This window comes from Stegastes partitus, unplaced genomic scaffold, assembly GCF_000690725.1.
Source record: "Stegastes partitus isolate 25-593 unplaced genomic scaffold, Stegastes_partitus-1.0.2 Scaffold91, whole genome shotgun sequence".
Classification (NCBI taxonomy): domain Eukaryota; kingdom Metazoa; phylum Chordata; class Actinopteri; family Pomacentridae; genus Stegastes; species Stegastes partitus.
In genome coordinates, this window is record NW_007577822.1 from 557,958 (window position 1) to 572,552 (window position 14,595).

The 14,595-nt window shown below is 43.6% G+C and overlaps 1 protein-coding gene across 1 annotated transcript; it reads right to left on the bottom strand.

Moving 5' to 3' along the window:
• Positions 1 to 4,294: 4,294 nt before the first annotated feature.
• chpfa (chondroitin polymerizing factor a) lies at positions 4,295 to 12,605 on the bottom strand. Its single transcript, XM_008277193.1, has 4 exons — positions 12,187 to 12,605; positions 10,370 to 10,934; positions 8,516 to 8,698; positions 4,295 to 8,341 (listed from the first exon to the last, which is right to left on the bottom strand). The coding sequence occupies exons 1-4, from the start codon at positions 12,468 to 12,470 to the stop codon at positions 7,079 to 7,081; spliced, it is 2,295 nt and encodes a 764-aa protein (XP_008275415.1). The 5' UTR covers positions 12,471 to 12,605; the 3' UTR covers positions 4,295 to 7,078.
• Between the last annotated feature and the right edge of the window lie 1,990 nt (positions 12,606 to 14,595).

The following is a 14,595-nucleotide window of genomic DNA, read 5'->3' on the forward strand; positions in this document are numbered from 1 at the left end:
AAAAAAAAAAAAAAAAGCAAATATATGATTTATTTATTCAGCTAGCATCTCAGATTTCTTTCCGTCTATATCCCTCTCCTTTGTGGAGAACTCACTGTACCATATCGAGCCATTGCACACGAGACATCATGTAATTATTTAAAGAGATTAGACTATTATCTATATGTTCTATATTGTATACAAGATACTTCAGTAAGCAAAACGTTATTCGTGTTGCACCACCATCCAAAGTACGAGGGGGGGTTATTTAGGCTGACATGTACGAACTCGGCTTAGAGGACATCTAGCAGCATCTTTCCACACGATACACTTCGTCTGATTTGTGGTTGAGGTGTTAGAGAGTAGCATTGTACCTGTACATAAAGTCCAACTTAACAACAAGAACGTTCTTAAAGTTCTGTTTCAATGGTTGTTGTTTATATTTAGTTCATATATATATAACTTATGTAATATTAATTTTAGTTATTTATACATTTTAGAGACAGATTTTTATATGAACATAGCGATCACGATTGTAGCAAATACTCCACACTTACAATCTGCAGATACGACAGACTGCCGAACACGTTTGTCCAGAGAACGGACCGTTCGGATCGATCATCTCCATCGTTTCCTTTTCTACGTCCTGCTTTGTACCAGACGACACACGAACCCTTTGCATTACGGATGATGGTTTCAGCTGTGACACGCTTGTATTTGAAGTGGTTTTTTTTCTCCTCTCCCAGTCATTTCCGCCCACCGTCCACTCTGCTCTTTGGTTAGCATCAAAACTTTAAGCTGACATAAGCAATAACAGACAGATTTTTTTTATTTATTTTTTTTGCCAAGTCATCTCCTTCTACTGTGGGCCAGAGCCACTGTAAAAAAAAAAAAAAAAGAACGCAGCAGCTATTTACAGTATGGACCCGGCATCAGTGTGTGTGTGTTTATTTGTGTTTGCATGCGCACTTTAACATTTTTTGCACACATGACTGAGCACATTAGACTGACACAGCTCAGTTGAGCTGATCCATGGGGAGAAAAAGGGGAGAATGGAATCAGAATATTTAGCGAGCGAGCGAGGGGAGTCTTATTGCAGTCGTAGGTTTTTATCTGGTGAAGCAGCTCTGCAGACGCACACACAGGGTCGTCAACAGATGATGTGTTCGTACTGGTTTACTTTAGCTTAAAAGGGCGGGACAAGGACGAACAAATTTTAAGAGCACAAGTTAGCAAAGTGGAAGTGAAAAATAAAAATTTGTCACTCGCTAGAAGGTCAGTTTACTCACTGTCGGCCTTTTTCCACTGCACGGACTTATGAAGCTCCTTTAAAGGTCTTTTAACAATTTAGGATTTGTTTTGAGGTTTTCTCTTGTCTCGTTCTGTACAAACAGACATTTGGACTGTTAGAAACTACACTATGTTAAATAACTTCAATGCCTACAGGAGGTGGAAGCATCACAGCTACTGGTTTTAGCTCCAACTGGTGGGACCAGCACAAGCCAAAATGGGATCCTACACTTTCAAACACAGTTTTTTTTCCCACTTGTTCCATGCGCTCCCTTCACTGTCAGCCCACAGCTTTTTGTTTTTAAAGGGTGAACAGCCCAATAAGAGCTCAGACGTATTTGTCCGACAAACATTTTCCAGCTCGATACCCTCGCTGTGACGTGACAGCAAATCTGCTACATCGATCGCAGTCCAACGCACTTCAGCAAACACTTCAAGTACCTGGAATTTGCTTTTAGTATCACCTCCTGAGCAGAGCCCAAATTTATTTACAGCTACCTCGACCCCCCCGAAAAAGCAGAAAACAGTAAGAGAGAGAGAGAGGGAGAGAGGGGGAATCAATGGCTGCAGGTTATGTTTTGGCTGTTGTTTGCTGCGCTTAAGTTCCTGCAGTGGAAAGAAACGTACACGAGTCACTATCAGATGAATGTCCACCAGCTGGGAAACTGTTTAGCTTAGCATGACTCGGCACCAATCTTTGTGTGAGAGTTCTTTGGGCTTCATGATGCAGGTTCCATCTTTAGTCTTTTGCAGATGTACTGTACGCTCAGCTTCCTGTTCATCTTCATGTGTCACCACCAGAAGAAATTATGCATGATTTGATGCTTTATTAGTGCATTATCATTTCTAATCTAATAATTTCTGTCCCGTCATCCATCCATTTACACACCAGACGATGCTAACGTCAGTGCAGCATAACTGATCACCAAACATGATTCATATTCAGTCGCACCATGTGCTGCTGCTGCTGCTGCATCACAAAGCCGATCACGTGCTCTCACGCTGCAGTTTGGACGTGAATGTGTCAAAACAGACTTCATGTTTGGGTGCAAAGTTGTTGGACTGCACAAAAAAAAGGTGGCAGACAATCCACTCTCCACATGTATGTGTTGTTTTTTTTAGAAATTCACATTAGGGGGATTTAATGTTAACAAATGACAACCTATCTGTTAATTTGATTGGTGTATTCTGCCGCTGCGATGTCGCCATACGTCACTTTGGCTCACAACGAGATTCCACAGCCTCCATCTGTCAGGTCCCCTCCTCCTTTCAAGTAATCATGGGCTATACATGGCTGTTTAATATTCATAATCATGTGTCACTTTGACATTTTCAAAAGGTTCCCAATCACAGTCTCTGATGGCATCCTGTACAGGCTATGCATAACAATCTTCTCCTCTGTCATCAATAATTGTAGCTATCCTCAGAGAAGTCACACAGGGGCTGGTGTGTTGAGATGAATACAGGGCTGCTGCATTATCACTGCTGGTCTGAATGGTGAAGCCAGGAGCTGCTGTGGGGAAGGTTGTTGTTTTTTTTTATTTAGCTGCACTGTAAAACACAACTTAGTGAATTCTAAAAGCATTTAGGAATAAGTCAAACACACGGAGCAGATTTTGTGCAGTGCGAGGTGCCACAGGGCTGCGCAGTGGGCAGCAGGTCTGTACTGTAGCAGATGGGACAACCTCCCTGCTCGACAACATGTAGCTCACATTCCTGGGATTCTTGGAGCCACTACGCCGAGCTCCTTTCTTGCACAGCTCTTTGAACCGATCTTTTTATAGCTCCATGACACTGAGCCTGTGTGTGCTTATTGCATTATCCATAAAAATTAATGTAATCCAACCAGCCACACATGTTAAGTTTTGAATATCTCTTTTTTTTCTTTTTTTTTTTTTTCCTCCCAGCTGAAAATTTTCTTAGCTGAGGCCTGAGAGAAAAATATAAGTGCAGGGTGACGCAAGGAGCTGTCAGGAATTCATACGGAGAAATTTCATCCCATATCTGACAGAAATGGAAACGGACACATCCCTGCAGCAACAAGGAATGCTTACATTTTGTACATACGTGTGATCTTGTGATTATTTCCTCTGTTAGAACACATTTTTTTAAATGTTAAATATGGTAAATATAATGACTATTAAAGTTTAGATAAAAACCAGTGCCTCTTAAATCCAGAGCCGAATTCACTCCATGTTGTCTATTTTATTTATTTTATTTTTTCCCCCCTTTGCAACACAGTCAAAACACATCTCAGTTTTCATCCATCTTTTTAAAGCATTTCCTGACCAAGACATGGTTTTTGACTTACAAGGTTACAGGAAAGCATCTCAGAGGGACGGTTCTGGGGAGACAATGCGGGACAAGTCCTGGACTAGCACCACTATCCATGTGGGGAGAAGAGCTTTTCTTAACCGTTCTTATCGTCGTGCAAATTGTGTAATTCTTAAAATAGGAGAAGTCACTTCTTTGTGTGGGGAGGGGAAAAAGAAAAGCTAAAAAACATATTTTTCTAGCACTAGTTTCTGGAGGGCTTGAAACAACTGCGTGCCCACGTGGGAGGAGAAAGTCCTGGGATTGAACGTAAAACGAAGTACAAAATAATGACTTACAATTAAGTCCCAGCTGCTCTGTAGTTATGTGGCTTTACAGCATGCCTCAGGGTAGTGCATATAGACCCCTGAAATAACTAAAGCTGTAATTAAGGTTGCAACGTTTTCCCTGTTTTTACCCAACCCAGACATCAGGAATACCTCGGGTCTGACATGGGCGAGAACGTCCCTGCTGAGAATACGCTGCAGATATGAATGAGACCGGATTAAAACCACATTCTCTGTATTATAAATGTGATTTCTAAATGTTGCTCAGTGCTCGGCTCATAGCAACCAGCAGGCAGCACGAGTCCAGGACGAGTGCTGCACGCCGCAAACGTGTTCTTCTGCTGACACCTAAAGGACAAACGGGACGCTGTAGCTGCAGCACGGAGACGGAAACGTGTGACGTTACGACAACACAACAGAGGAAATGTTGTTTTTAAATATTCTTTATTTAAAAATTATAATAATTCACAGTTTATTGGGAATTACAGCACACAATTAAATGTGACAGACATGAATAAAAATGTATTGCTTTGGTTTTTTATCGAGTACCCATGTGCATAAAACAATGTAAACCGATGGGTCCAAACAACAATGGAAATCAAATACTCCAGCCCGTGTAATCACCTGTGTTTTGGAATGAATTAAATTAATCACTTGATTCAAAATGAGAGTGAAAAGCACAGATTTCATAATTTTAAAAGCATAAAATACAAAGATAAAGCAGATGTTTGATTTCGTCACAAAAATATTAAAATATCGATTGCTGTGTAAATAAAGCTAAAAAAAAAAAAAAAAAGGTTTAAAAATAGAGTGTCTATAAAATATTTATACATGTACAGAGAATGTCATGAAAGCCTCAGTTAGTGCAGAAGTATTTAGAATCTGCATAATTTAGGAGATACGACAGATAAATAAATTATGGACAAAATACTTAAGAGCCTTCGCTCAGCGATGGTGGCTGCGTTAACAACACACGATGATCAATCTGCCGCTCCCATAATTTCAGGCTCCTCGTGTCGACAGAAGGCAAAGACAACGCAGATCACCACGATAACTTCATACTGTAATCTCAGCCCTCCATGTTTCACAGTGGTTAAGATTCATTTTCCAATCTCGCGCATTATTAGCATCGTACTCTTCGAAGAACATTCAGACCACGTCAGCTGGTGCACTGTCACAGTGAAAGACTGCTCTCATTAACAAAGAGATGCGTTAGAAAACGAATGCAAAAAAAAAAAATTAAACAAAAAGTCAGCCAAAACCTGACCTCAACGGTTTGTGTTCACATGATGGCAGATAACACAGCAAAGACTGTTTAGGACCACCGCCGTGGACGTAGTGTTTCCAGCATACGCATCAGCTCCAATTACAGTTAAATAAAAGGACTTGCCTTAATTTTATGTATTCCAAAGTACATTTGATGACAAAAAGTGTCTAGTGTCAACAAAATACATAAAAGGTCTTGTCAAAAGAAATTACAGTGTCTTTACTCAGCATTAAACAGAACCTATGAGTCAGAAACAGTACTTTGATACACACTCTGCTGTATTTGAGGCAAATGTCTTTGAAATTAAAAGTCCGAGCCCTGTCCCCCGTCAGACGCCCATCGAGCCGTGTTATCTGTAGTATTGCACATTAGAATAAACTAATATCTCTCTGGTGTCCAGTACCGCTGCCTCCGCAGCCGCCCGGCCATGCAGAAAAGACCTCCCAGTGGATTTTACTGGGACTGGGAGAAAGCAGCCATTTCTGCCGCCGAGCGCGCCGCATGGAGGACAATGACACCGTTAACAACACAGTCCGACAGACTTTGGAACAGCTAAACATTTTCTCTTAGAGTATATAAACCGTCTATACTTGGTGATGTGGAAAAATGTCTCATACATTCTTAATTTCCATCATTTCTAAACTAATTAAATTCTATGTTTAAGTACCACTTGCTTCAAGGAGGACTCTTGAAAAAAAAAAAAAGAAAAACCCGGGCAATCACTTCAGACAAGGTGATTTTCCCTGCCATTATTCATTATTCTCCTTCGCCTCCTGCATGTAAATTTTCTCGCAACATCAAAAGTTTCAAGGAGAAGAAACGCTCGGCGAGTCGAACACACACGTCTTCATCTACCGACGGATAGTGTCCAGAAAACTCTTCCCTGCTTTAGAGGCACATGTGCAGCCTGTAGATGATTTAAAAAATTAAAAAGTGTAAAGTTAACTAAGTCTCCCAGCTGTAACAGGCTTTATCCACAGTGAGAGGTAACGTCTCCCGTTCATTCAGCTACTAATATTAAAATCCTAATGAAACAAACCTCCATGAATGTGCATCACCTGCAAAACCGCACGACAAAGATAATTTCAATACAGCCAACATGTGAAAAGTCAGTGTCAAGGCACATGTACAAAGACGCACTTTTGCAAATACTCAAATCAGTAAATATCAAAAGTGCAATGTTTCGACGCCCCCGTGTGACGGGGCGATACGCTAACGTATCAGAGCTAGCCGCTAGCGCTCCAAAGTAAAACACCCCCGATGCTAACATCACATCAGAGGACATTCTTTAAGTGTTGCTGCTGAAAAGCAACAACCCACTAAAGCTTTTGTCATTGTTTTGGTTCATTTGGTTTTCTTACCCTCCCCCCCTCAAACAACCCCGTCAGCAGCTGTACGCAGCAGATTAGCTCAATAAGCCTATTGTATGCAAAACTGTCGAGAGCAAAGTACCTCTTACAGGAGTTTGTGAACCGAACCGAGGATAAATTCCCAATGAATGCCAGCTCCAATGGGTTACGTACGTAGCCCCTGTGTGAGTCGGATGTGTGGCGGACACCTAAACCACGAGAACCAAAAAGTCTCAACCAGCAACAACATCTGGTTCTAGCAACTCATCTGCATGTAAAGTAATATATATAAAAGGGTTTCTTGAGGAAAGTACTGCATTCATTTTTCCAAACTAGCTACGAATTCAAGCGAACCGAATAGCCCTTGATGCACACAGGAAGATACAGAACGTCAGGTGGAGTCACGTATGCAGCTACAGCCCCAGACACGGGTTGTATTTAGGGAAAATGTCAGGTTTAACGTAAGGGTGGCAGCACATGTGTGGCTCCTTTTCATCCCAAATACTAGCTTGCACCAAGAAGCCATTACAACAAACACACGTCTTGTAGGATCCGTTTAAACACTTCCAGGAGCAGAGGTTTCATTGGTATGTTCAAGTGCTGTTTCCTTGCTCTTGCTCAAACAGCAGCATGGCGAGCTGGGAGCGCGAGCCGATGCCTTCCAAGTTGCTCTGAACACATCTGTGGTAGATGTCCTCGCTGAGCCGCGGGTTGCAGTCCTGGTAGTGGTATTGCTGATGTAACGCCGGCTCGACCGCTCTGAAGACATGCAGACCCGAATACTTTACGAACATGTCATAGATATCCAGGCTCTCCAGAATCTCCTCGTTCTCCTGGACGTCCGCCACCATGCGAGTGCGTGTCGTCATGTAGTCCGAGTTGTAAAAGCACGATTCCTCAAAGGACCTGCGGTCGAAGTGGCCGGCGTCCTTGACCAGATCGACGGTGGCTGGATGTGGCTGGTTGTGATAGGCCACGTCGGGGTTGAACTCCTGGAAGTGGATGGGGAAGAAAACCTGCCAGTTGTTTATGGAGTTCATGCGACAGCGGTTCAGGAACTCTGAGTTGATGTTCGTGGTGACTTTAGCCAAGAAGAACAGGGTGTCGACCGGGTGCTTCTTTGAGATGATGTCCATGAATTTGATCTGGGAGGGAGTTTCCGTCTTGACGCTTATCCACGGGATCTTCACTGTCGAGTATTTGCGTTCATAAACGTTAATCTGAGCCTTCACGCTGGCAAATATATCATTCTGGTTGACCTGTTGCGCCTCCACTGGGTCATAAATAAACAAGAACGTTAGGATCGCGTTTTCATTGGTTTCAAAGGCGCTTGAGGCAAAGACTTCCAGGAAATGATTGACAAAGTTGCGGTCCTGCAGCGTGAGAGGTATAATGATGTGAACCCTGGTGGCTTCGGTGACGTAGGGCATGGGAATGATCTCTATCCGACTCAGAGGCCGCACTAGGTGAACCCTCTTAGTGATGGAACGGCTGTGACCTTTCTGATTAACAACCTCCAGCTGAAGGTCTAAGGTGTACTCCATGCCCCTGATGGGGTCGAAGCGCCGGTAGCCATTAATCAGCTGCTGCTTCTTCAGGTGTAAGGTGGGCATGTACTTCTTGTTCAGCTCCGCGATGGCCGTTTCAATGACATCGGCTACGTCCATGCGGTCAATGCCGCGCAGCTCGCACTTGGGAGAGCCGTCGATGCACGAATAAATCTCCTCCTCTGTGAAGTATTCCCACTTCAGAACCTCAAATCGAGACTTTGGCTCAAACGGTGGATTGATCCCGACGGGCCACTGAGCGCTTCGGTTGCCATCAAAAGCAACCACGCTCACATTTTTTATCTCTGCCTGTGGAAACACAACAAGTGTTCAAATGTGATGCATGTCAGCTCACCATTTACACAACCAGCACTCCACTGAAATGTGGTGTTTTGTGCCAATAGTCAAGGTAAAGAGGGAGAGGCCGGGTTTTTATTTTTGACTGATCCACAGGTGATTTGTGACACTTGAAAATCAGCTTACCTGCAGCTTAGCAATCTCATCGTAAGTCTTCTGGAGTTCAATCTCTGTGAAGTGTCTGTGCAGCCGGTACATCTGCTCAGGGTCAGACACTGGATGGACGGTCAGAGCATTCTTAAACTGTTCGCTCTGCTCTTTGCTCGGATCCGAGTTTTTTCCCAGCTCATAATGGTGGTACTTGCGTCCCTGAGAAGAAAACAAGAGATCTTTTCATGAGGCGTGATGGCATAACAGAAACATGCCTAATGTTTTTCCAAGCTCTGTTGGTATTCTGCACTGCTTCCACTCAAACAAACAGTACATGCCATGTAGGCAGCATCTTTGGCTCGTCTCCACAGCAAACAGGCTGCTTTCAACCACAATTGCACAGTGAAATGAAGACTCAAATACATTTTGTAAGAATAAAACGCTATGATTATACACCTCCAGACTTTTATTGCGAGAGTTTGGGCATTTTTAGGGATTGCGTTTGTTCTGGTACCAGGACGTTTAAAAAGTACACTTTGTCTTGTTTGATTTCCCCGTCGGATTAATAAACTATCACCACTTTAGTAGGAAGGAAACAGAAGACTTAGAAGCTGAGAATTAAAGGGTGAAACCTGTAGCAGAAGTGAAGGAATCCCATTTGCAGACGCAGCCATTTAAGCTGAAAACAGAGTAACCGCCTAAGTAGCTTGAGTGATTTAAAAAAAGTGAATCCAATCTGATCAAGCTATTAAAAGAACAAGAATGCCTAACCGAGCAGTGTGACCACTCTGGTGCACATGTTTGCCAACAGCTTACAGGCCTGTAGCTGCACACTTAGTGAAGCATTGTCCGTGCCTAATTGTCATCAGTGTTCTCTCTTAGCTGGAAAAAAATGGATGTCTGGCTCCGTGTTCAAGCTGTTTTCTTCACCCGTAGCGGGCCTTTTAACTTCCCCCGGCCTCTCCGCCTTATCTCCAGGGCTCTGCTGGAGCTCTTCTGGCTCAGGGCGCTTTAGTTAGCCATGTAACTCCCGCTAAACGGTGCAACAAGATGGTTTCCTGCTTCAGGTCAAGGCCGAGGGAGAGAAAATGGAATCAAAAACATTTTGAAATCGTTAAAATAACATACAGGCACAAATCCTAAACGCTTTTCCTGTAACAACAAATGTCCAACTATGGTTCCTGAAACGATCTCCTGAAAGGGCACCGCGACACGGCTTATTTGACCTCAAATGTTAATGACATTAGAGGAGCAGAGCATGTTGACCCACAGGGGATTTTCACACCATTGAACCTAAGCTGAACCTTCAGCTGTGCTCTCTTTGCCTATTTACCTATTCCACGTCGCTGCCGGAGCTGTAGAAAAAAAAAAAAAAAGTAAGGCTAAAGGGTATTAGCAATCTACTCTGTAATATAAATACCATCTCGGTGCTAGCATGGTAATTACAGTTTTATATAGCTGTCTGTCAGCTTTAAGTGTCGTCCCAGAGGCAACCCATGATTTCTACGGTGACAGTTTTGTTTTTCTGCTCAGGAGGAGAACCCCTGCTGGAACCTGTCACACAGCTGTTCTCAGGAAATCTCTTGTCTTTGTGGCTCAACAATCGTTTAAACTGCTGTGGCTCAGGTGGTTGGCGGTTCGATCCCCGGCTCCGCCACAGTCGAAGTGTCCTTGAGCAAGACGCTGAACCTGAAGTTGCTCCCGACGGCAGGCAGCACCTTTAATGGCAGCTCTGTGGCCACTGGTGTGCGAATGGGTGAATGAGAAACACACTGCTCTGGATAACAGCGCTGTATAAGTGCAGACCATTTCAGAGGCCAAGAAACCGCTTTAAACATCTACTGTATTACTGGAAAGAGATGATGGTGATGAAGAGCACCCTCGGCTTACCTCGTATTCGCTGACACAGTTTTTGTTGGTGTAATCTATGATGCACCTTCCGAGCCACTCGTCAGGTCTGGCGCTCAGGATGTCGTTCCTGCAGTTTTCCAGGAAGGGCTGGAGCCGCAGGAGCAAGCTTCTGGACAGGAGATACCCAAACCCTCCGTAGCAGTACTTCCCCTCCATCTCCCCGCCGATGAACTCCTCCGGGCTGCCCATGTAAAGCTCCCGGTCCATGCTCAGGTGCTCCACCAGGGCTTTGATCCTGTCGGCTTCGGTGTAGGCGTCGTCTTGGACGAAGTAGAACCAGTCGTATTCGTTGATGTAGTGCTCCAGGATGTACTTGATGGTCTGAAACATGTTCCAGATCTGTCTCTCGTCTCCGTGTGAAACCACAAACATGCCGTGAGGGACTTTGCGGTTGCGCGAGCCGGTGAAGAAGATCACTATGTCCAGGTGGTGGCTAATGGTGCGGTTGACAGCGACCCCCAGGGTGTTAATGGTGTTTTTGGATGTCAGGACCCCGACGAACAGACGCTCCCGCATCCCCAGCTCTGTGCTTATGTATTTAGCCCTGAAAGATAAGTCAAACAGCCGCTGAGTAAACACTGCTGAGCATTAAAACAAAAAAAAATCAACACTAAAGTAGGAAAACCTCCAGTTCTTTAAACTGATGTGACACCAACAGACATCACTGTGACTTTCATGTTTAATTCATTAAGTGGGCTTAAATAAGTGGGCATGACGAGAAGCAATCTGCGGTTTCTGTCCGTCAGTTTCCACTGAATTTCTGGATGATGTAAATATCCAGACGCACAGACTAACAAGAAAAACCACAAGCTCTTTTGAAAAGTCAACATGCAAGAACTTGTAGTGATTTACCGCTAACCAGAAACAAACTGAACCTTTATTTCCTCCTTGTTCTCCGCATGCCAGCGTTACCGCCACATATCAGGGCTGCTGCTGCTGCTGATTGGGATTCCTGACGACGGGAAAAAAATGTAAAGAAAAATGTAAAGCATTTGCAGATTGCAGCATCTCAGAGATGAGAATCTGCTGCTTTTATTTGTCGTGTGTTATATGAAATGAAATAAAACTGTGATTTTAGGTGGACAGTCTGATCACGTCAGGCTCTGGGCAGTTCAATAAAGAAAAGAAAAAAATCATTAGATGAAGCTTCTAATTACTGAGCAAACCGCTGGATGGCACACCATGCCTGTTAAAGTCGGGCCGCTCACGCCTCTGAAAGCCTCAGCATAACTCCTCCAGGGGGGGAAAAGACTCTTTCGTGGAACTGCAATGAAATCCAACCACTTTGGGGTGTGAGGGCAAACATTCAGACAAGGTCTCTATCCAGGAACTCTTGGAAACGTTCGCCTGCTTGCACAGAAACTGTAAGTTCGGCATCCCCGAGCCTGTGGGCAGACTGCAGCACCAAATATGCACTTATTCTCAGCTGAGCTCTGGAAGTGGGGCAAACTTCACATTTGGTCAGACTGACTGTGGAAATTTGGTCAAGGCCAGTAACAGCTGTGACAGAATGGGGAAAGAAAGAAAAAAAAAAGTTCCAGCTGCCATGTAGCTGTGTTTTATGAGTTTGATTCATGAGTTTTAAATACCTGACAGCCGCTGAAACCTGAGCACATGGCATAAAGTAACACAAAGGCTGGTTTCATCATCATCACCATCATCATCACCACAGAGATCATTTGGTGGGGATGAGCTGCGGCCTGCTGCTCTGGACGCGATAATAACATGACCTGGATTCAGCGCGACCGCCGGACCGCGCAGTGTGACTCCGCCGCTCGCTCCCGACGCACACTCACCTGAAAACTTTCTTCGGGGCGCTCGGCTGGACTTGTTTGTATGGGACTATCCTCGGCTCGAAGTCCTCCTCGGACTCCGCTTCGTTGACAGTCGATATGGAGTTGGGTTTTCGGGCTCCCTTGAGGAGTCCGTCCTGACCCGAAGTCACATCCTCACCCTCGTCCAGATAACACGCTTCCTCGGTCCAGTGTACACTCAGTAAACTCAGCGTGAAGCCCAGAGAAACGCCGATAATCACCGGGCCGAGCGACCGCAGGACAGAAATAAACAGTGAGAATCTCATTTTGAGCGTCGGCTCTCTCCGGCTGACGGTCCCGCGTCGGTCCGCCGTCCAACAGGCCTCTGGTCCGGGACAGCTCAACTGCTCATCAAGTCTCGAGTCGGGCAGCGGTATCCAGAGTCAACTTGAGAAAAAGATGCAGCTTCTTCCTTAAATTTTTACGCAGGATTGTTACGTGTCAGTCGGGCTGCTACCTGGCTCCTCCCCCCGCCGGCCTGCTGCTAGCATCAGAGGCGGGTCTAGTTGAGCGGCGGGCGGAGGGATATCCAGGGTGAGCCGGCGAGCGACGGCAGGTGAACAGGAACTGAAACAACATCTGTGTGCAGCAGGTGACTGTCTGCATGTAAACATAAACATAAACATAAATATAAACGCTGTGCTGAGGACACACAGAGCTGTAAACACCGCTCTGCTTCTGTTTTTAATTTAACTCACATTAAAATAACACCGAGCTTCAAACAGTTTGAGCCGTCAAATGGAGAAATAATACTGATTACCAACTTACCAAACAAGTAAAGATGGTATACTTAAAAAAAATAAATAAGTCAATCTCACTATTCTCATTCTTATCAGTTAAATTAACTATTTTTTATTACTTTACTTGACTAATTTCAGTATTAAACTAAGACCCTACAATATAAATTTATTCATTTGCCTCACATATTTAAATATTAGCCAGGTGAGCTGTTTGTTTTATCAGTTTATTTGACTAATTTAAACATCAAGGTTAAAAATCCTACAATATTAGACGTAATAGAAATGTGCACAACAACTTTAAATATGAAGATTTACTAATTTAAATATACATTAAGCAAATTTGATTAGTTTACGAATTAAACTAAGACTCTACAAGTTTATATATATTGCAGATTTTACCTGGCAAAATTAAATATTAAAGTTATGTTCTGGTTTTTCTGTCTTTTTTCAATATTTTCCTCCAACATTGAAATGATGAACAAATAGAGATGTTTGAAAGTTCTAACATTAAGCTAAAATTTAAAAAAGAAAAAAAGGGCACAGAAAATGACACTAACATACATTTCTTTGGCAGCGAATGGTGATAGTTATTTGTGTAAAATTGAACTTTTATGTCCAAAAACCTATCTGAGCTTATGAGTGGTGTACTATTTTGAAACCTCAACTTACTGTAATTTGCTATTCATGCAGTAATATAATATCTACACATCTGACCCTCACAGAGGCCACCTGTTAGTTCATATTGCTGATAACACCTAAGTGTTTTTACCTTTTTGTTATGATTTTTTTGCAAAACGTATACAAGTATTGAAGATTTTCCAGTGTAGTTTCTCTACTTGTACTTTAATTACATATGCATATGTCCTTTACTACTGTTTGCACGTCACACACCTTCACGCTTTCCTCTGTGAACACATGAACACCCTCAATAACAAACTGATCCCACCAGGGTGCCCCAGTGAAGGCCACGTTAGGCCCTTTACCCCACTGACCATCACTAGTGTAATAAAGCCTCTATGGACACTGACCAGGATTATTGTCATTGTCATAAACCTTAAATTCAGTCACATTCTATTTTAATTTCATTGCTCATAATTTATAACACTGCAACTATTACTGTTCACTTTCTTGATGTGCTAATTTTAAAACCCAATTACTACTTTTTTCATACCATATTTTAGGGATTTATTCAGACATTTAAGTACAATAAAGCATTTATTGTACTCATTTAGATTTTTTCTAGCTTTCCCAAGCACCACATTATTGCTGGTGCACAGGAGAACCAATCAGTCTGTATCAGAAGCTGAAGTTTCTCCCAGCAGCTGCTCCATGTCTGTTTTATTGATGATTGGCTTCACGCTCGTCCACCCGGGTCGTGCTGTTCTCTGTCGGCCTCGGTGCTCCTCACCCCGGTGTCGGGGGCCAGCGGGCCTTAAGTTCTCCTCAGTCGACCCTTCGGCTGCAGCTTTTTGAGTCCTTTTGTGAAACTTGCTGCCCTCGAGCTCACCCATCTCAGCAGACTTCTGTTCTCTCCCAGAGCCTCTGACCCACACAGACTGAGCAGCAGAATAACTCTTAATCTTCAGTCACAGGTCCTCAGGTTGGGCCGTCTGAGGGCCTGTTTTATTTAGTCTTGGAATTTTTAGCTGGA

What these genes read in the sequence shown, in the direction of transcription:
- chpfa (XM_008277193.1), bottom strand. Translation starts at nt 12,470, where the DNA reads ATGAGATTCTCACTGTTTATTTCTGTCCTGCGGTCGCTCGGCCCGGTG. An exon ending in GCCCCGAAGAAAGTTTTCAG is followed by an intron (nt 10,935 to 12,186) that starts GTGAGTGTGCGT and finishes CTTATCTTTCAG; the next exon opens with GGCTAAATACATAAGCACAG. An exon ending in ATGAGATTGCTAAGCTGCAG is followed by an intron (nt 8,342 to 8,515) that starts GTAAGCTGATTT and finishes GTGTTTCCACAG; the next exon opens with GCAGAGATAAAAAATGTGAG.